This window comes from Lissotriton helveticus, chromosome 2_1, assembly GCF_964261635.1.
Source record: "Lissotriton helveticus chromosome 2_1, aLisHel1.1, whole genome shotgun sequence".
NCBI lineage: Eukaryota > Metazoa > Chordata > Amphibia > Caudata > Salamandridae > Lissotriton > Lissotriton helveticus.
In genome coordinates, this window is record NC_136059.1 from 1,426,751,935 (window position 1) to 1,426,774,166 (window position 22,232).

The following is a 22,232-nucleotide window of genomic DNA, read 5'->3' on the forward strand; positions in this document are numbered from 1 at the left end:
AAACTGTAGTCCTAGATGGCTCACAAGCTGCCCAAATGGGATCTGAAACTATTAGTGAGGATGACACTGATAGGGATAAGGACAAGGATAAGGATTCCAGTGACTTATATTCCTTCTCGGATGAATTAGGTTGGTCAAACGATACAGGGTCCTCCCCGAGTGACTCCAGTGATGACGAAACAAGCGCCAAAGAGGCCCAGAAAACGGTTCTAAAACACAGAAAGAGCCATCGAGATCCAGCTGAGTTAGCTTGGGACTATACATCCACAAGCAATCTCCTTGCATCAGCTGCCCCAACACGCACTCAGGATTTAACCCCAGGTCTGGCTCAGCATTTGGACCCCAATACCTCTCAAGATACGCTGCCACCGACTATTGAAACCGTCTTGTTAGCTATAGCGGCACACAGGGAGGAGACGTCCCATGAAGGCCGTAAGGCCCTCGCAGAGCTACGAAAAGTTCAAGGTGTGGTGCGCAAACTTTCGAGAAAAATTGGGTCCTTCAGTGACCGAATGACTGAGATTGAGTCTAGAGTGGGTGTAAATGAGTCGGAGACAGCCACGAACCGGGAACAGATTCATGCCCATGAGGTAGAGCTCTCGGATGTGATGTGAAAACTCGAGGATATGGAAAATCGCTTACGCCGATGTAACTTAAGGGTTTTGGGAGTTCCTGAAGGAGTGGAAGGGGGTGATGCTCGCTCCTTTGTGATCCAGCTGTTCCGGGACTCCCTCCCTGAATTGTCCACCTGGAATTGGGAATTAGAAGTGCAGCAAGCACACAGAGTACCCCTTACTTTAAGACACACACCGAAACCTGGGGCGTATCCGAGGGCCCTTTTAGTGTATTTCGGCAACTTTCTCTTAAGGCAGGCAATCTGGGAAAAAGCGAGACCAGAGGCTAAAAAAAACAGTGGGCGAATAACATACTTTGTACGCCCTGATTTCTGACACACAACGGTTGAGAGAAGGTGGCGCTTACGCCAACTCATCAAACCATTCCAGGACAAGAAACTTCAGGCGTTTTTAAATAATCCAGCTCGGTTGAAAGTCATTGTGAGCAGTTGGCCTGATGTATGATATCCACAATTCTGTGGGGACCTTGTATCAGTCCAAACAATCCCTTATGGTGGTGGTTGAAAGTCAACCTTATAGACAAGCTATCCTAGAGGTAGCATGGACTAAGCAGCCTTCAGGCTAAACTCAAGAGGGCATGTGAAGCCAGCTGTTTTACCATATGCAATCCTGTAATATCAAATGAAAGGACACCACACAAGTTATATATTATAAAAAATATATGTTTTTATTACTAGAATAATCCTCTGTACTCTTTATGAGTGCAGGGGCACAAGCGTTTAAACAAAAGCACAATTAAACATTCAAAAGTTGCACGTTTATGGATAGGGCCGGTGGCCACTCAAACCATATATCAAAAAAGTGGTATAAGTATCACTTTACGAACAGTGGTAAGGCCTAGGGCCTTGGGAATAGCTTGGACTACACTAGACTAACAGCAGTTAGGACGGGAGTAGCCCGCGGGATTGGGATGCAGCGCTAAAAGCACACGCATGCACCAATGCAAAGTCAATGGTGCGTAAAAGTTAGAAAGTTACTGTTTTAGAAGTCTTCCGACTGGACTAGAACTTAGCCACTTAAAACTAGGACACTAGAGGTGTAAACAACTACAGGAGCACCGGCGTTCAATCGTTACCTCACCCACAGGAAGCGGGTGCATAGGTACCAAAGTGTGTCGGGTTTCGTCGTGGAGTTCTATGGAGCCTGGAGATGAAGATGCTGCAGGCGGCCAGGAGAGAAGAGTCCGGTTGGATCCAAGGGTGGATCGAAGATGTAGAGTACCTGAAAGCAGAGGGGACAGAATCTGGGTCACTCAGCAGTGACCAGGATGGAACTAGGAAGGAACCAGCCAATGTCGGGCGCAATCAGGCGGTTGTCGTGAAGCTGGTCTCCGCTGCCACGTGGACTCTGGGGGCATCGAGGATGTCCAGGAGTGGATCACGAGCTGTCCCACGAAGGCTCTCGCTGTCGGCGGTGTCGGCTTCCGGATCGGAGTTAACAGGCCTTGGCAAATGCAACCCACGCAGGATTTGAAGATCGCTTCTTACTCGGATCAGCAAGGTCAGAGCGGTTGCTCCTTTTCAGGGGAGCGAGGGCCAGTCTGGAGCACCAGACTAGCACAGTAGTTTCAAAGGTTCGTCGGTAATGGGGCCACTAGCCAACGGGCAAGCGACCGGACCAAAGCGGCGAGCAGGAAAATGCAAAAGGGCCACACGCAGCACTCTGTGAGTGTGGAGGGGAGATCTTCGGTGCACAAGCTGCTCGGGGCTGGGGCTTCTCAGACCCCAATGCACAGCTTCGAGGGTGCCTCGGGAGCTGCACGGTCAGCACTCGCAGTCTTTTCAAGATGGCCGGCCCCACGCTTCAGGTCGCCTCCGCGGGTCTCAGATTCGCTGGGACTGTGGATCGGGCTGTTGGAAGGCAGGAACGCTGGGTCTTGTCGATCTCTGTCGCTCGAGTTCCGGCGGGAACTGCAACAAAGCAAACCGTTGGGAGCTGGATGGTACCTGTTTGCTCAGGGTGGTCACTCCTTGACCACAAGGGAGATTCTTCAGTCTTCCACGTCGAGTGGGATGTCGTAGGGTCCAGAGTTTCGTTTCATAAGTTTCAATCAGGATAATCTGATGTGCATTGGCACAGCTCCTACCTTTATTCCAAATCAAGGGGCTGGATTACCTGCTAAGTCCCTCCTATGGGTGGGACCAGGGAAGGAGGTGGTTACACCCCTTTCCCTTTGTCCAGTTTCGTGCCAGAGCTGGGGCTGGAGTGCCCCAGAACCGGTTTGACTGGATTTTGCATGGGACACATTGTGTGCCCCAGGCAGTGTCTAGTTTCATTCAACCCTCCCTGCTACAATCCACTATCTCCTGTCTGGGGTGGTGTGACACCTCCCTGTGAAAGGAAACCCTTTGTCCAGGCCTCCCCTGCCAAGTTTCGGTCAGCAGCAGGAGGTCAGACTTGTGTCTGTGGCAGCAGCATCCATTTTGTGATGCGGGGGCTTTGGTTAGATTTAACCGCGTTTAAGTAAAGTAACATGTCTTCTCCCTCTAGAAGGTTGGAATGATAGCCCAGTCGCCAGAACTGGCGAGGGGGGTAGTATTCCAAAGTGTATGACACCTTACACAACATGTTTTGATAAAGCCAAACCAAAGTTAGCAATAACCGCCAGGATTATAATGCACTTAAGAGTATATGGTATGGCAATATCCTGGAACAGCTATAAGGAAATGGTTCCGAAAGCTGCAGACAGGCTCAGCTCATGCCAGAGCACCACCTCACATAAAACCAAGCACTGTGCCTCCAGGATTGTTAAGTCCTGCTATAGGAGTGACTGATAGGCATATATGTGTCCAGATATAGGTCCTGGGTACCTATAGTACACTGTACAGGGGCTGATAAGGTGTCCAGTACCAAATTGGTGATGTACCTATAGTGCATGTCTGTGAATTTAGAGCGAGAACAGCAGGCTGTGGGTCTGATTAGCAGGCCCACAGCCACATTATGTTGAAAACCAGTGAAGCAAAAAGCAAAAATTGGGGTGACCATAGGATAGCAGACCCTACTCTCCTACATAACCCCCCCCCCCAAACGCAGGGACATTAAACGTAACCTTGACCAGATAAGTCTTCATGTTCTAAGTGGAAATACCTGGAGAGACCATCTGCATTGCCATGGTCAGTCCCTGGTCTGTGCTCCACTGTAAAGTCCATCCCCTGTAGGGAAATGGACCACCTGAGCAGTTTGGGATTTTCACCCTTCATCTGATTTAGCCACAAGAGGGGCTTATGGTCTGTCTGAATTAGGAAGTGAGTGCCAAACAAGTATGGTCTCAACTTCTTCAGGGCCCAAACCACAGCAAAGGCCTCCCTCTCAATGGCTGACCAACGTTTCTCTCTAGGGGTCAGCCTTCTACTAATGAAAGCAATGGGCTGGTCTTGACCATCTACATTAAGTTGTGAAAGCACAGCTCCCACCCCCAACTCAGAAGCATCTGTTTGGACAATGAACTCTTTGGAGTAGTCAGGACTCTTCAGGACAGGTGCAGAGCACATGGCCTTCTTCAGGTCATCAAATGCCTTTTGACAGCTAACTGTCCACTGAACCTTTTTTGGCATCTTCTAGGATGTCAGATCATTTAATGGTGTCACAATGGACCCATAGTTCTTTACAAATTTCCTGTAATACCCAGTCAGGCCCAAGAAGGCTCTGACTTGTGTCTGGGTAGTTGGAGGAGCCCAGTCCTGTATGGCCTGGATCTGGCTCTCCAATGGTTGAATCTAACCCCCACCTACTAGGTGGCCCAGGTACACAACCTTACTCTGCCCTATCTGGCACTTTGTGGCCTTGATAGTCAGACCTGCCTTTTGCAGGGCCTCCAAAACCTTCTTCAGGTGGATCAGGTGATCCTCCCAGGTGGAACTAAAGACAACAATATCATCTAGATAAGCTGCGCAAAAGTCATCCAACCCAGCAAGGACTTGGTTCACCAACCTTTGGAAAGTGGCAGGTGCATTCTTCAAACCAAAGGGCATTACCACAAACTGATAATGTCCACTGGGGGTTGAGAACGCTGTTTTGGCTTTAGACTCCCCAGCTAACCTGATTTGCCAATAGCCAGCTGTCAAGTCAAATGTGTCAGAAATGTGGCAGAAGCCAATTTATCTATGAGCTCATCTGCCCTTGGAATAGGATGAGCATCTGTCCTAGTGACAGCATTGAGACCTCTATAGTCCACACAAAACCTAATTTCTCGCTTTCCATCTTGGGTATGGGGTTTTGGCACAAGGACTACTGGGTTGGCCCATGGGCTCTCTGATGGCTCAATAACTCCAGGTTCAAGCAGGTTCAAGCATTTTCTGCACCTCAGCCTTTATACAATCCCTGACATGGTCAGGTTGCCTGTAGATTTTATTATTCACAGGCAGACTGTCACCAGTGTCCACCTCATGGGTGCACCAGTTAGTTTGACTGGGTGTAAGAGAAAACATATGTCTATGAGCCTGCAACACTTGTCTGCAGTCCCATTGCTGCTGGTCAGAGAGGCTGCCTGCCAAGGCTACTCCATCCACTGAAACATCATCAGGGTTTTGGGATAAAAGGTCTGGGAGAGGGTCACTCTCTTCCTCCTGGTCCCCATCTGTAGCCATGAGTAAACCCATGTCTGCCCTGTCCACATATGCCTTCAATCTGTTCCATGGAGCACCCTGTGGGGGCTCCAAGGGGTGCCAAGGTCCACCAAGTAGGCGACCTCTCCCTTCTTCTCCAATATGGTGTGGGTCCAGACCATTTGCCTTGGAGAGCTGCTGGGGCCACTGGCTCCAACACCCACACCTTCTGCCCTGGCTGGTACTCAGTCAGAACAGCCTTTTGGTCATGCAAAGCTTTCTGTAATTCTTGGCTGGCCTCCAGGTTTTTGGTTGCTCTCTCCATGTATTCAGCCATCCTGGAGCGGAGACCAAGTTCATAGTCCACAATATCAAGCTTAGGTTTTTTGAGAGGTAACTCCCATCCTTCCTTCACAAGACAAAGTGGACCCTTTACAGGGTGGCCAAACAAAAGTTCAAAAGGGCTGTAGCCAACCCCCTTCTGTGGGACCTCTCTGTAAGCAAAGATCAGGCAGGGTAAAAGGATGTTCCACCTTCGCCTAAGCTTTTCAGGTAACCCTTTTATCATTCCCTTTAGGGTCTTGTTGAACCTTTCAACAAGCCCATTGCACTGTGGATGGTAGGGTGTGGTAAACTTATAGTTTACTCCACACTCTTTCCACATTGCTTTTAAGTATCCAGACATAAAGTTGGTACATCTGTCTGAAAGGACCTCCTTTGGAAAGCCCACTCTGGAGAAAACTCCAAGTAGGGCCCTTGCCACAACAGGTGCTGTTGTGGTCCTCAGGGGAATTGCCTCTGGGTACCTGGTGGCATGATCCACTACCACCAGGATAAATCTGTGCCCAGATGCTGTTTGGGGATCCATTGGTCCAACAATGTCTATCCCAACTCTCTCAAAGGGCACCCCCACCACAGGTAGTGGTATAAGGGGGGCCTTTGTGGTACCACCTGACTTGCCACTGGCTTGGCAGGTGTCACAGGAGCGACAAAACTCCTTAGTATCTTCTGACATGTGAGACCAGTGAAAGTGAGGGACAAGCCTGTCCCAAGTCTTGTTCTGGCCTAAGTGTCCTGCTAAAGGAATATCATGGGCCAAGGTGAGAAGGAAGCCCCTAAATTGCAGAGGTATAACCAACCTCCTGGTAGCACCAGGCTTGGAGTCTCTAGCCTCTGAATAAAGGAGCCCATCATCCCAATACACTCTATGGGTACCTTGAGCATTCCCAGCAGCAGCTTGCTGTCTGAGGGGTTCAAGAGAAGGGCAAGTTAGCTGAGCCTGCCCCAGATCTGCCCTTGAGGCCCCCCCTGTCCCCAGAAACTCAACCCTTTATTACTAAACACCCCTGGTTCAATGGGGGTTGTAAAGAAATTAAGCAGGGCCTACTCATGGCACTGAAACAAGGTCGCCGTGACTGAAGCTAGGCGTGCTTATAAATTAATGATTTTTAATGCAAAAAAAGAGTGGGAAGAAGATCGATGGTACGCCATCAGGATCGCACTTGAGACCAAAGATGCACGGTCCTTCTGGAATTTAGTTCACACAGGGAAACCAGAAGGCAGGACCCTCAATTGACCCAAACATACCTGAAGAATCCTGGTCCTTATATTTTAAAGAGTTATATTCTAACCCCCCAACAGCAAATAGTTTAGTCCCTACCGTTCTGACGGATATGGACCCTAACTGCCCTATACCACTTTTTACCTTGGACGAGGTTCTTATTGCAGTACACTCTCTGCAATCAAACAAAGCACCTGGGTTAGATAGGATCCCAGGTGATCTCTTTAAAGAAGAACCAGTAGTATGGGCCCCCTATCTGTTACTACTCTACAATGCAATTTTGCAGGGCCTACCTTTGCCAGCCACATGGTTAGGGGCAGAGATCATTCCCATCTTTAAGAAGGGTTCCCCGTCAGAACCATCAAATTATAGGCCTATTAGCCTTATCGATGCTAGCCAAAAAATCTACGCGAGACTACTTTTACAACGTTTACAGGAGTGGGTAAACGATAATAATATACTGACCCCCCTTCAGGCAGGCTTTAGGGCCAAAACGTCTACCATCGATCAACTCTTCCGGCTCCAAGTCCTATATTGGAAGCACATTATTCTGTACCGGGGAAGTTTATATCTAACGTTTGTGGACCTAAAGTCAGCCTTCGATATGGTGGATCGCAACCAACTCTGGGCAATTCTATCATCAATGGGGGTGCCACCCTATCTATGCCATCAATTTAAACATCTACATGATGGCACCTATGCCAGAGTGCGCTATGGGAAGTACGGTCAGTTAACAGGGCCCTTCCCGGTTGAGAAAGGGGTCAAGCAGGGCTGCGTCCTTGCCCCCACCCTCTTCTCCCTTTTTCTCAATGGGCTTATCGAAGACCTACAATCAATCAAAGATATTGACTCCCCAAAATTAGCCTCGCTGAGGTTTCCTGCATTAATGTTTGCAGATGATACTCTGCTTCTCTCAAAATCTCCAATGGGCATGCAGAGGGTTTTAAACCAGTTTATTAAATTCTGCAAACTTAGAAATTTAGTAGTCAACATCGACAAGACTAGACTAAGTGTATGGTATTTAATGCCAATACGATCAACTGTCCACACCCCTTGATGGAAGGTAGACCATTAGAAAGAGTCCCAACATTTGAATATCTAGGGTTGACTCTCACCGACAAAATGGGTTGGGGAGCACAAACGGCCAAGGCAAATCTAAAACTAATACAGACAACTGGGGGAATTTTAAAAGTAAAAAAAAACTGCGAATAAAATTATAAGTGCCCCACTGGAAATCTTCAAAGTTCAAGCAAGATCCTCTTCCCTTTACGGGGCGGAACTTTGGGGGCATGTTCCCTCTACTGACCTAACTATCACAGAAAACAACTTCATTAGGCAAATCCTAACCTTGCCCAGAAGCACTCCTCTAGTCCCACTTAGGCTAGACTTGAATATTAGGCCTATAGCCGAAGTTATTGCTTCACGCCCCCTTTATTGGAGGAGACTGTAGAGCACCCCTGAGCTGGAAAGCTACAAAAGAGAACTAAAGGTGGTTCTAGCCTCCCCAGGAGCAGGTAAAATTCCATGGCTACGTTTTGTAAGACAGTCTCTTGCTCAAATTGGTTACGAAAATTTGTGGCTAAATCCTGAGGTCGCATCCTTATCTATCTCTAAGAAAACATTGTCCAGTGCTGTCAAGGACTTTAGCCTCGGGAGGACAATTAGCTCAGCACCATCAATGAGCTTGACTGGAAAAGATATAAGTGGATAATACAACTATGCAATAACCTGGGCATTAGGGACTATCAAGTCTTTTTTAGGATTCTGAAGTCTGATACGAACCCTCTGATAGTGTTTGCTATCTCTATATTTCTGTTTTCTATGTGGTCTATACGAAGAAAATCACTTAAATAACAAGGCACCCTATGTTTTTATTGGCCGAGACCTGACAATTACTTTGGATCAACTAATGCTATTTTAAATTTTTTTTTAAAAAGAACCTCAAATTATTTAAAATTTTTAATGTCTTAACAATTTGTCTTCGCCCCTCCGACTGCATATGATGTATTTTAATTATTATATCTACAAATGAAGTGTGGAAAAGTGAACATGTATATTTTATGTACTTTTATGGTTAAAACTAACCGAAATAAAGTTTATCGAATGAACGAATGAATGATAATGTTCAAGTTCTTCCAGGACAGCCTCCTCTTGGATCACAGAATCATCCTCATGAGAGGGCTGATCCTCAACCTGGGGCAAGTGGGAAGGCTCTGCCTTAACCCTCTTGCTCTTCCTCTTCCACTATGTGTAGTAGTAGCATTGCTAGCATTGGTCACTAGGTAGTTCTCACCTAGTACAATTTGTTCAGGGTCCACAAAGTTAGGTGTCACCATAGTGACACTGGCACATGTGTCCCTGTAGGCCTGAGCCAGTTTCTCATTGATCAAAGGCGTCTGCCTATACTTGCCCAAAGTATTGGGACTGATAGTAGTGGACATAGTCATGTCCACATCATAGAGCAGAACTGCCTGAGTAGGGATTCTGACTAGGCCAGACTCCATCTCAGTACCCAGGGTCAACCCCACTATACCCTTGGGTTGTGTACCACCACTGCTGACTGTACTAGGGGCTGCAGTGGTAGGGACTGGATTTTTCTTAGTGCATTCACTACCCCAGTGTGAAACTGATTTACAGGTATTGCACCAAGGTTTCTTTGGGCCATCATTCTTCATGTTTCCATTCTGGGAACCACCCTCCTTATTAGAATTATTTTTGGGGCCTGAAGAAGACTTCTGGTCTTTTTCTTTCTTATCTCCACCCTTCTGGTCTGCCTTCTTTTGATCGCCTCCTTGGTTCTGGTTTTTCTGCTTAACCCTGGTTCTGACCCATTTGTCTGCCTTCTTTCCCAATTCTTGGGGAGAGGTCAGATCTGAGTCAATCAGGTGTTGATGCAACAACTGGTTCTGGCAATTATTAAGGATCTGTTCTCTCATTAAAAGATTGTAAATTCCTGTATAGTCTGAGCCTTTACTTCCCAGCAACCAACCTTCCAAAGCCTTAGTGGCACAATCAACAAAGTCAGTCCACTCCTGAGTCTGAGCTTTTTGGGTATCTCTGAACAACAACCTGTATTGCTAGGAGAGAGCTCTTGTTTATATGGTGTATGTAGAGAGCAGCCCGTTTTAATGTATTCTACTAAAATACATGCTAACAGATACTTTTGACAAAATACGATTATTTTTAGTGCAGCTGCTCGATATGTAGCACAGTAATTGCAAGGGATCAAAGAGCCACAAAGTTGTTTAAAAGGAATCGGTTGACAAGGGAGGGCGAGTCAGGCAGTGGAAGGGAAAGTAAAGAAATAAAGAAGCGCGCGGCCACATTAATTACAAACAGATGGCCCCTGCGCGCCGCTGCTCGCTCCCGCAAGGTGGATGCCACCACAAGCATGAGTGCTTGAAAAGTGCAGGCCGATTTCTAAAGTTCATCTCCTAGAGCAGCGCATGCGTGCTGCACTAGGCTCGACCTAAAAATGAAGGTTCATTCAGCAAAGACATATGCTTCTCTCATGTCAGGCCCACAACTGCCAGTACAGATTGAGGTCTCTACCCAAACTGACTTCACATTATCGGCTGAAGCCTCATTAAGTAGCAACAATGGATCAACCACTTGCTTTTCAGACAAGAGGTTGTATAAACATTGACTTTTGATGCTCCACATGAAGAATATCCAAAGCTTCAACTGCTTTCTTAATAATCATAGAAAAAGACTGCTCAGATTATAATGGCCCCTTGGAAACAGCAGACTCTGAAGAGAGTTGTCAAAACAGATTGCTTTTGGCAAATTCAAATACAAGCATTCATTCATAGAAGGCGGTGACAGCAAGTTCTCAGCATCACCATCATATTAGGCTGACATGGCTGAATACACTCTAGATCATCTAATTATGTGCCAAAAAGCTACTCAAACCTCTTAATCCTCTTATTACCTGTGATCTTTCATATCTGTGGAAGCCTATTCTTGTGTAAATATTGGTGTGACTGCCTCCTTCCCTTCCAGAATGTCCTGTGTAAGAAGAACATTAGTTATGACATCTTTGACGTGCCTCAACGCTTAACTGGGTTAACTTATCATTTAATTTCACCTTCACACATGTCAAAGGCATCATAACCAACATGACCCACAGATTAGAGGCCAAAGCAGACTGATTCGAGTAAACTGAGATTGAACACATTTTTAAAGTAAAATCACTGTCAAAATAACAGGATAGATGGAGCTCTGGGTCAACGTTGGAAGAAGCAGGAAGTAAGGAACGGATGTCCACACATGGTGGTGGGACAGATATAGTGTCCCCAATGTCATATCGGGTGCACGACTGATCAGACGCAGAGCTTCAGGATGCTACCTACCGATGCCCGGGGAATTGTTATTAAAAAATCTTAGCATTCAGTCTGGTGGATGGCGGAATGCACAAAATGAGAAATCTGCAATTAGAAGTCACCTACTGACTTGGGAGAAACTTAAATCTTCAAACAAAGACAACAATGTGCCCCCCTTCCAAAAAAAAAAATCAGACGAACACCTGTTCCAGAGCCATATAAGAGCACGGAATAATACAGAATCGACATCTTTAGCACATTTGGTGCAATATATAGTTCTATGACATCAACTGTGGAGCCTTCTGGATTCACAAGAAAATTGAGCAACACCACTTAACTCCATTGAGAATGTATTACCTCGAAAACATTTCCAGATCCAAAGTGGCACCTGTGAGTAACTAAAGGAATCTGATGGAAAGCACCAATAGAGTTAATATTTCTAGGTTGATTTACTATTATACAGATTTTTGCACACAATCAACTATCTAAACGTCTGGAAGATGAGGGAATATGCCTCATAAGGGTAAAAAGTAGGCTTAGTTTTACTAACTTTGGAAAAGGAAGTAGAGTTTGATAATATGAACGTTTCTAAACCACTTGCTACTAGGTGGACAATGGAGGATTGTCCAAGTACAGGAGGATCATGGGTGCATTTGAAAATAAAGTGAACATTGATAAATAAAACTTTGAAAGTCGAGATGTACTAACAGAAAGTTAAGAGCAAAATGTTAAGAAGGAAAAATAAGGTAGGCATAATATAACCATTGCTTTTATAACAAGAGCAATATTATTCATCAAGACTCCATATCAGTCAAATGGAAGACAATTATAGCAAGCATTGGTAAAGCCAATAGGTCCCGCTTTTGCAAGAGTGAGAGCTATTAGCATTGTAAATGACATTGTCTTTTACCCATGTGGAGGGGAGTGGATGTATTTGGAGGGGAGTGGATGTATGTGGTGGGGAGTGGATGTATGTGGTGGGGAGTGGATGTATGTGGGTTGCATTGGAATTGTGTGGCCTGAATAGTATGGTGCAGAGTGGATTTGTGTAGTGGAAGTATATGGTATGGTGTGCAGTGGAATTATGTGGATAGTAATAATGTGGTATGGAGTGTGGAGTGCAATTATGTTCATTTTTATTTCGGTTGTGAAGTGGTATTAAGTGGAGTTTACTTCTGTGTTGTCCTGTGATTTTTGTGGCATGATGTGGAATTGTGTGGATTAGATGTATGTGGTATGTTGTGTAATTGTGTTGAGTTAAACATATGTTGTGTTGCTGTATTATGTGGTGTGTAATGGAAATGTGTGGAGTTGAATTGTGTGGTGCGGAACTGTGTGGCGCTGAGTGAAATTATACAGATTGAAATTATGTGGCATGGTGGGCTTGAGGTTGGCAGATGAAAAACAATGGCAGCCATATCAGCACCCATGCCCTGATCACAGAGGTCCTGGCACAGAGATTGGGTCTGGCCAACAGACTGCAGTCCTGGTGCTCCTTGCCTTGCACAGCAGAGGTCCCAACTGTTATTAGGCAACTAAAAAATGTTAACAAATTTTAGAGGAGGTACCACCTTTAAATTGTTACTAGTAAAGTTTAAAGCATATTTCCAGGATTCTGCTCTATACGTGAACAAATAATAAACAATATGGCCAGTGATGCATGTTGTAGCAGCCTAAATCTATGCTACTGCTTTAAAATGATTCTTCACCGAATAAACTCTTACATCAGTGAAGTGCAGCAATTGGAATTAACATAATGCGGTTTTAGAAAGTCGACCAATTTAAAGTCCTTTTTTGGCATCACGTTGCAAGGCTTTTGTATTTAAAATGTAACCCGTGATAGGTCTGAGCAATGACATGCATGAAGAAAGCACTTTGCTCAATTTGAAGCGACATGTAAAAATATGAATAGACGTCAGACACGATAATAGTCCAAGACAGAAAAAGAAAAAAATCCAGACTGGGCTTTCTCGTGTTTGGCTCTGTGCTGAAAAAATGAAGTGGGCATTAGTTGAGCGCTTTATTTAGATAAAATGACAAGAGCTTACTCTATAATAAAAAAAGTATTTCAAGCTGTTTTCATGTGAACACAGCTCGTCATGTTTTTTATTGGTGGTTTGTGATCAGGTTGGTGAGCAGTACCCCAAGGTTTTCCATGCATAGCTAATATATAATAGTATTTTCCTGTTTCTCATTACCAACTTCCCAATCAGGTCTACACTACCATTAGCTCGGTAGAGCAAGTGTCAGTTTAACATCGTGGGACAGAAGACCGGGGAAGAATTTAACTGCAGGAGAGGTAGTGAAAGACAGGGTGGGCAGACTGGGGCCGGGTGAAACACAGAATGGGTCAGGAGTAAGATGAGCTGAGAGGTACAAGGCAGCTAAGTAGAAATTATAGGAGGCTGAAGCAAAATTAGCTTCTTACAAGAAGAGAGGGCAGGGTGGCAGGAAGAGTCGCCGGGGTAGATTAGCCCTGTAAAGGGAAAGCTGTGTACGAGGGGGTTAGGCACTGGGTGCCTCTCGCTGGCTGCAAAGGAGCAATAGTTGGTGAGGCTTTAGTGTTCGCTACAGAAAAGCAGGGCGGAGAAAGGGTAGCTGCAAAGAGACCGGCACGGTGTAGCAGTGTGGACACAAGGGTAGTAAATAGCATGTGTGCTGCGATGTTGGGAGAAAGCAGACGGGGATCGTGGTTAAAATAACACAGCTCAGCTCAAATCTGCAGAGCTAGCAAGCCCTCCCCTCCCCGCATGCTATTCCCCTCCTCCTCCTCCTTTGCCGGCTTGTCATCGACTTCCCTGGCAGTGACAGTCACAGCAGTGGCGCATGCCAATATCGTGGTCTATAGTATCTATGGTATCAGACGATCTGGGCACAGCCTGCGCAGACGCCAATGTTGCTCCGATGTATGCTCACCAGCAGCGTCCTCAGAGGAGGCGTGGAGGGCAAATGATGCCTGGGTTTGTGAAGGGAGGGATGGCAACAGAAGCAACAGCGCCTGGCAAGGAGCAGCGCCAGCCCCCGCCTGCACCGCATCCCCAAGATAGCCTCAAAGGCAGCTCGGCAGCGCATATTCCCTGGTAGGTGCCCCAGGGTGGCCTGAATATTATGGAATAGAAAGCGCCTCTTGTGAGCGCTCATTCTGGGAAAGCAGTGGGGAAGTGCAGGGAGGAGGTTTGTGCAACAAGGACGACGACTCGTGAGTGCCATAAGTATCCTTTAAATTGGCCATGCATGCCGAACTTGGTGCTCTTACGGGGTTTTTGCACTACGTGCCTGACAATGGGCCAATCAGAGCCTGCCTGACATCGGAGCTTAACATACATCCACCCACAGTGTAACACGAGCTGGAAAGAAATTAAAAAAAAATAGCTCCCCAGAGAACAGAGAAACAATCAAATTGAAAGATACAGTACTTGGTCCCTGCTCCTTGGGAGGAACGGAGAAGAAAAGGGGGGGGGGGGAGCGAAGAGGCAGGACTGACCACTAGCAAGCAAGGATTTTTAAAGGACACTGAAAAAAAACAAATGAAAAGCAGGGGGGTTGGCTTTAAGCCACAGAGAAGTATATACTTAGTATGTACAAGAGTTCTCGACCTAAAACTGATTTCTTAACATCACACAAATACATTTACACAACCAACCGACTCGCTAATTTGCCAGAGCTGGGACAAACAAGAAAGGTTTGGTAAGGAAGGAGACAGTTGACACAAAAGTTCAAGAATTAGCAACAAAACTTACTGCAGATTTACTTGTGAAGGTCTCCATGATGAGGTCTGTTTCTTCACCATCTGCGTTTCTGAGTCGACATTCTTTAATTGTTTTATCTTGGAGAAGCTGCTGAATAACCTCTGGATGTGCACTTTCCACAAAATATCTGTGATAGAAGATAACCATTTTAATAACTTGCACAGAGCATTCGCCTGGATTGTATTTTTATGTGCATTTGTTTAGAACACATTTGCCACTTAAATAGCCTGTTGGCAATGTAGCTGCAGTAACGTGTGCTGCCAACCGGCCCTGGGGAGTATGTGAACCGAAGTTTGAGAACGTGAACGTGAACGGAGATGTGCAAGAGGGGTGTTAATACATTCCCCTCTTTAACTCTCCTTTGTCTCTAGCAGTCACTCAATGTGTGACATTAGACGTAATGATGCATATAAGAAGTTAGATGTATGGAGATATGTGTGGTGTGGTAGACCTATATGTGAGGGAGTGAGTCAGACACTGTAAATCTATGAATGATGAAGTGATAACCTTGCCAGAACTATGGCCTTAGAGAGCTGTGGTATATGAAATGCAGCATTCCAGTCAATCTATTTTGACCCACTTTACAACTCTAGACAGGAACCCTGCCCCGAATAATTACCAGTGGTTGAGTACAATGTAATATTTACTGTCTTCACTTTTTGTTTTCCTAAGTACAATGCCCTAAGGTCAACGGGTATGCTCAGACATTTCTCTTCTTCTCACTGTGCCACGGAAGAAGCTATACTATACAGACAATGCTTAGCCAGCCCAAAATATGTCTGAGGTTGCTTGTGTTCCTGTTCAAGAGGGCCCTGGCTGGGCAATTAAGAATGGACCACTCCTATTGGAGGAGGATATAGGATGATTTGCATATGGTATGTTCCTGTATGCGGTGGCATGGTGGGCAAAAACAATAGACAATGCAGCCCGAAGACACAGATTCATTCAGGTATTCCACATATCATTTTTGTATTTTCCATGTAAACTGGGGAAGTCACTTCTTACCATCGAGACACATACTCATCCTCAGAGTCTGGCTCAACCCACACTATTCAGTTAGGTTTACCCTTTAATAACGTCACACATAATTGAAGTCTCACTCATTCCTCGACATAGCTCTGTATACACTTCAGTACCTCTATATCATCATCATGGCACACATGCTTCAGTGGAGCCCCACTTACTGCGTAACTCGCCTGCATAACTAAACCCATATAACCCAGTGAAGTCTTGCACCAGCCTCACACATGAATGTATTTTTGTACAGTAACTCTTGATACAATTACAGAAGTACTGTATTAAAAAATGTAGGAGAGTGGATTGAGTACATGAGTGGAGATTTAGGTAGTAAAATCTTACCCATTCTTCATGAATGTTAGTCCCCTTTTTTTGGTGCACAAAGCAGGTAGTAAGGGAGAAAGAAGCATGTGAAAAGAAGTTGACCAGATGGAGGGGATGCAGAAAGGAAGCAGAAAGGGGGGTGCTTGCTTGTGTTGTTTCAAGCATGTAAAAGGTAGACACTGTGTTGCTGCATATATATGCTATGATTATAGTTACGCTCACAAAAGAGAAAGGCAGCCTATTTCTAATTCATGTTAATTTTATTCAGCATGGACAAAAAACTTTATAATTCTATCTTCAAACGCAACTTATGTAATATGTGAAATGGCTACTGGAATGGAATGATACAAAGCATACTTTTGTTCACAGACAAATTCTTCCAAAAAGCACTGTACTGTAAACCAGGTCACTGGTGTGAGGTTCTGAATCAACGGTGAGGTATTATATGAAGTATCTCAAAGTAGGATCAGTCTAAAGCTTGCCTGAATCACCAGCTCTCTAGGATAAACTAGTGCTTTATCCCAGTCTCAGCCATGTCTTTCCTGGACCGGAAAGAGAGAGGAAAATTATTACAGGAAAGAGAGGAAGCAGCTAGGCTGCGGTCCTGGATAGCAGGGCCCCAGCCAGACTAAAGTCGAAAAACAGTACTTACACTCCCCCCCCCCGAGGGCTGTACAACCCCCTGTTCCCTTTCTCCAGTGGACTTGGCAAAGACCACCAGGAAACTACCACGTCAGCGCCCAGGCCCCAGCAGCTAATCAAGACCCTTCAGACAGTGAATGGATGAAACCATAGGGAAGCCTCCCAACCATTTGTTTGTTGTTCCTCCTTTTCGTTTGTTGTGGCCCTCCTGGACATATTGGTCTCTGTACACCCAATAAAATCCATTTCATCCCACACTCCTGTCTAAAGTGTTCTGCCTAGCTAGGTGACCACAGTGGTGTCAGAAGTGGGATAAGTGCAAACACAACAGTGATGGACAGAATGTGGATCAATGTCACACATTCACCCCAGTCCAAAGATCTGGGCCCAAATCCATCGTTTTTCCACTCCACACCACCCTGGGTTAGACAATGGCGATATGCAAATCAGCGCTGACCCTGTGCCCCATGGGAACAGTCCAGTCCGAACTACAAAAGCCATGTCCTTCCCAGAACGGAAACAAGCATCCGAGGACCGGCCCGGTTGTGTTTGCAATTACCGCTCTAAGTGTACTGGGGATGCTCAGACGTGAGTCCCAGGCACTCCACACCACTGGAATCAAGCTAGCCGGGCTGATGAGAGGTGTTACCTCGAAACCGGGCCAGTCCTCGGATGCTTGTTTCCGTTCTGGGAAGGACATGGCTTTTGTAGTTCGGACTGGACTGTTCCCATGGGGCACAGGGTCAGCGCTGATTTGCATATCGCCATTGTCTAACCCAGGGTGGTGTGGAGTGGAAAAACGATGGATTTGGGCCCAGATCTTTGGACTGGGGTGAATGTGTGACATTGATCCACATTCTGTCCATCACTGTTGTGTTTGCAATTACCGCTCTAAGTGTACTGGGGATGCTCAGGCGTGAGTCCCAGGCACTCCACACCACTGGAATCAAGCTAGCCGGGCTGATGAGGTGTTACCTCGAAACCGGGCCGGTCCTCGGATGCTTGTTTCCGTTCTGGGAAGGACATGGCTTTTGTAGTTCGGACTGGACTGTTCCCATGGGGCACAGGGTCAGCGCTGATTTGCATATCGCCATTGTCTAACCCAGGGTGGTGTGGAGTGGAAAAACGATGGATTTGGGCCCAGATCTTTGTACTGGGGTGAATGTGTGACATTGATCCACATTCTGTCCATCACTGTTGTGTTTGCAATTACCGCTCTAAGTGTACTGGGGATGCTCAGACGTGAGTCCCAGGCACTCCACACCACTGGAATCAAGCTAGCCGGGCTGATGAGAGGTGTTACCTCGAAACCGGGCCGGTCCTCGGATGCTTGTTTCCGTTCTGGGAAGGACATGGCTTTTGTAGTTCGGACTGGACTGTTCCCATGGGGCACAGGGTCAGCGCTGATTTGCATATCGCCATTGTCTAACCCAGGGTGGTGTGGAGTGGAAAAACGATGGATTTGGGCCCAGATCTTTGGACTGGGGTGAATGTGTGACATTGATCCACATTCTGTCCATCACTGTTGTGTTTGCAATTACCGCTCTAAGTGTACTGGGGATGCTCAGACGTGAGTCCCAGGCACTCCACACCACTGGAATCAAGCTAGCCGGGCTGATGAGAGGTGTTACCTCGAAACCGGGCCGGTCCTCGGATGCTTGTTTCAGTTCTGGGAAGGACATGGCTTTTGTAGTTCGGACTGGACTGTTCCCATGGGGCACAGGGTCAGCGCTGATTTGCATATCGCCATTGTCTAACCCAGGGTGGTGTGGAGTGGAAAAACGATGGATTTGGGCCCAGATCTTTGGACTGGGGTGAATGTGTGACATTGATCCACATTCTGCCCATCACTGTTGTGTTTGCAATTACCACTCTAAGTGTACTGGGGATGCTCAGACGTGAGTCCCAGGCACTCCACACCACTGGAATCAAGCTAGCCGGGCTGATGAGGTGTTACCTCGAAACCGGGCCGGTCCTCGGATGCTTGTTTCCGTTCTGGGAAGGACATGGCTTTTGTAGTTCGGACTGGACTGTTCCCATGGGGCACAGGGTCAGCGCTGATTTGCATATCGCCATTGTCTAACCCAGGGTGGTGTGGAGTGGAAAAACGATGGATTTTGGGCCCAGATCTTTGGACTGGGGTGAATGTGTGACATTGATCCACATTCTGTCCATCACTGTTGTGTTTGCAATTACCGCTCTAAGTGTACTGGGGATGCTCAGACGTGAGTCCCAGGCACTCCACACCACTGGAATCAAGCTAGCCGGGCTGATGAGAGGTGTTACCTCGAAACCGGGCCGGTCCTCGGATGCTTGTTTCCGTTCTGGGAAGGACATGGCTTTTGTAGTTCGGACTGGACTGTTCCCATGGGGCACTGGGTCAGCGCTGATTTGCATATCGCCATTGTCTAACCCAGGGTGGTGTGGAGTGGAAAAACGATGGATTTGGGCCCAGATCTTTGGACTGGGGTGAATGTGTGACATTGATCCACATTCTGTCCATCACTGTTGTGTTTGCAATTACCGCTAGAAGTGGGATAAGGTCATTAAAGACAGTCATGACATAACGCATCACCATTGAGGCCATGGTCACCCAGCTGGCAGAGGGACAGAGGCACCTACAATTGATCATGGAACAAAACCAAGAAGCAAAGAAAGAGAGAGGCGTTTCAAAACGCCTTGAAGGAGCAGGCCACCCTCTTAACCACTAATCAGCAGATTCAAGACTCAGCCATCCTATGCCTTACTGGCGCAATTTCCACAGCCCGGGTCCACCCAAATGTTCCCAGCTCCGTGCTACAAAAATATCAGGAAGGGGATGATCCTGATTACTTCTACGTTAATTTTGAGAGGGTAGCAACCACAGCCACTTGGCCCCCTAAACGATGGGGCCAATACATAGCTCCACTCTTATCTGGCGAATTACAGGCCGCATATCAAGCGGCCAACCCTTCTGGTCTTACGCAATACCCAGAGATTAAGAAAGCCATACTAGAACGCTTAGAACATGACACTGAGTACTATAGGGCAAAATTTCATAAGGAAAGGTGGGTCACCGGTGATAACCCAGGGCACTGTATTATAGGATTAGAGACCTTGGTGAGAGAAGGTTACAACCCACCCTGTCATCTATGAAAGAGGTTACGGAGAGAATATATTTGGAGCAGTACCTAGAAGCCCTCCCCACCAACACACATACCTGGGTAAAACAGCACTCCCACTTAACCATGCAGGCAGCAGTTGACCTAGCATGGGTCTCCCATAGGTTCCCAATATTTAAGACACATGCTATTCGTATCCCACCAACTCCCCCTAGAACGGTTCCCAGACATAGTGAAGGCCGACTATCGGGACAAATAAAAGGATTAGGACCCCAGTGTTTCAAATGCTCAGAGTGGGCCATATCGCCAGAAATTGCCCAATAAAAAGTGAGGGGGTGGAACCCATGGAGGTTGGGGTCACTCCGGGAAGGGTATTAGTTACTGGGGATAAACCAACACGGTACAGAAAGGACATTTGTCTCAATGAACAGCTTGTTAGTGCCTTGTTTGACACAGGGTGCCATCACACTGTAGTAACTCAAGAGCTGGTTCCAATTAACCAAATCTCGGCTGAACCACAACTACAGGTATCTTGTGTTCATGGGAACGTACGCCCATACCCTGTAGCAAACGTCCTGATAGAAATCGAAGGGGACCTCCAAGTACGTCAGGTCGGGGTAGTACCAGGTCTCCCAGAGAAAGTGCTCCTAGGAACAGATTTACCCCGGTTTGAGGAATATTTAGCAGGTATTGCCAGGAAAGGCTGTGAAATAGAGTGGTTACAGGACGCCCCCTACTCCACTGTGGAAATAACACCGACAGACAAAAATCCCAAAGACAAGATCAGAAAAGAGAAGAGAACATGCAGCGTTTGCGTCAACCTTGTCCTCCCCCATCACTTGTCTTCTTTCTTCCTCAGAGAATAGCAGTAGGCCAGCCCGAAGTTTTAAAACAGCGCAATGGGATGACAGCACCTTGAGAAACGCGTGGGACCAAGAACAAGAAGAAGACCCCACAAGGTAGGCCCATATTTTTGCGTGAGAAATGGTCTCTTGTACAGAGTAAGTGGGGATCCCGGTCATAAGAAGATACAACTCCTTGTACCCATGGCGTTTCGTCAACAAGCCTTACATCTGGCTCATAGTCAGACGGGGGGACGGGGACATTACGGACAGGACCATACCTTACGGTATATGTTAGAGAAGTTCTACTGGCCAGGAATATATAAGAAAGTAGCCTGGTTTTGTTCCTCCTGCAGCAGATGTCAGTTGGTCAAACCTTCCACTGATAAAAAGGCACCATTACGTCCTTTACCCATCATAGATATCCCATTCAGGCGGGAGGGAATGGATCTTGTGGGACCCCTTTTGCCTTCAGCTAGGGGCCACCAATACATACTCGTCCTGGTGGATTACGCCAACCGTTATCCCGAGGCAATACAGTTAACCCCTTCAGCGCTAATGACAAAGCCAGCTCGTCATGGGCGTTACCTGCGCTACGTGGATGACGAGCTGGCTTTGTCATAAACAGCGCATTTTTGAAATTTCAGCGCACAGCGGGAAAACGCGGTAGCGCGGTAGGGGTTAAGAAGCACAACCGCTCTTTCCGTTGCTCAAGCTATGGTCTCTTTCTTTTCAAGGGTCGGGTTTCCATCTGAGCTCTTGACTGACCAGGGGACCCCCTTCATGTCACGCTTAATGAAATAAATTTGCTCTCTTCTTGGGGTACGTCAGATACGGTCGGCGGTGTATCACCCCCAGACAGACGGTTCGGTGGAGAGATATAACCGAACCATAAAAACTCTCTTGAGAAAGTGCATTGCCGAAACGGGGAAAGACTGAGACTGCAAGCTTTCCCTGGTGTTATTTGCAATCAGAACCCATGAGCAGAAATCTACATGTTTCAGTCCATTTAAGCTCTTATTTGGGCGACGCCCTCGCACTCTATTAGAGATGGCAGACGAACAATGGACTGAGGAGGAGGGTGAGGGAAAACCTTTGCTGTCGTATTCAGCAACGCTAAAGGCAACACTGGCTACTTTATGGAAGAGGTACATCAGAACCTAGAAAGGGCCCAACAAAAGCAGAAAAAACATTACGACAAAAAGTCCTGACTCAGGGTACTAGCAGTAGGAGACAAGGTACTGGTTCTCCTACCCTCCTCTGAAACAAAACTCGTAGCGACCTGGCAAGGACTGTACACCATACTAAAACAAGTAACTCCCATTACATATAGGGTAGTTTTCCCCCGTACCGGATATCGCGGACAGGTGTACCATATAAATCTACTGACGAAATGGGAAGACCCACCCCCACACGCAGTGGCTTCCATTAACCACGTTACACCCTCACCAAACATATAGAAATACCTCTTCAACCGTCCTGTAGAGACTGCCGT

At 46.7% G+C, this 22,232-nt stretch overlaps 1 protein-coding gene across 2 annotated transcripts in view; it reads right to left on the minus strand.

Annotated features, from left to right (window-relative positions):
- Nucleotides 1-22,232, minus strand: part of ERCC3 (ERCC excision repair 3, TFIIH core complex helicase subunit) — a 2,074,468-nt gene that overhangs the window by 1,227,871 nt on the left and 824,365 nt on the right. For both annotated transcript variants that reach the window (XM_078676352.1, XM_078676351.1), the window contains exon 6: nucleotides 14,803-14,938. In XM_078676352.1, the coding sequence (XP_078532478.1) occupies nucleotides 14,803-14,938 (136 nt within the window). The remainder of the gene's footprint in view (nucleotides 1-14,802; nucleotides 14,939-22,232) is intronic.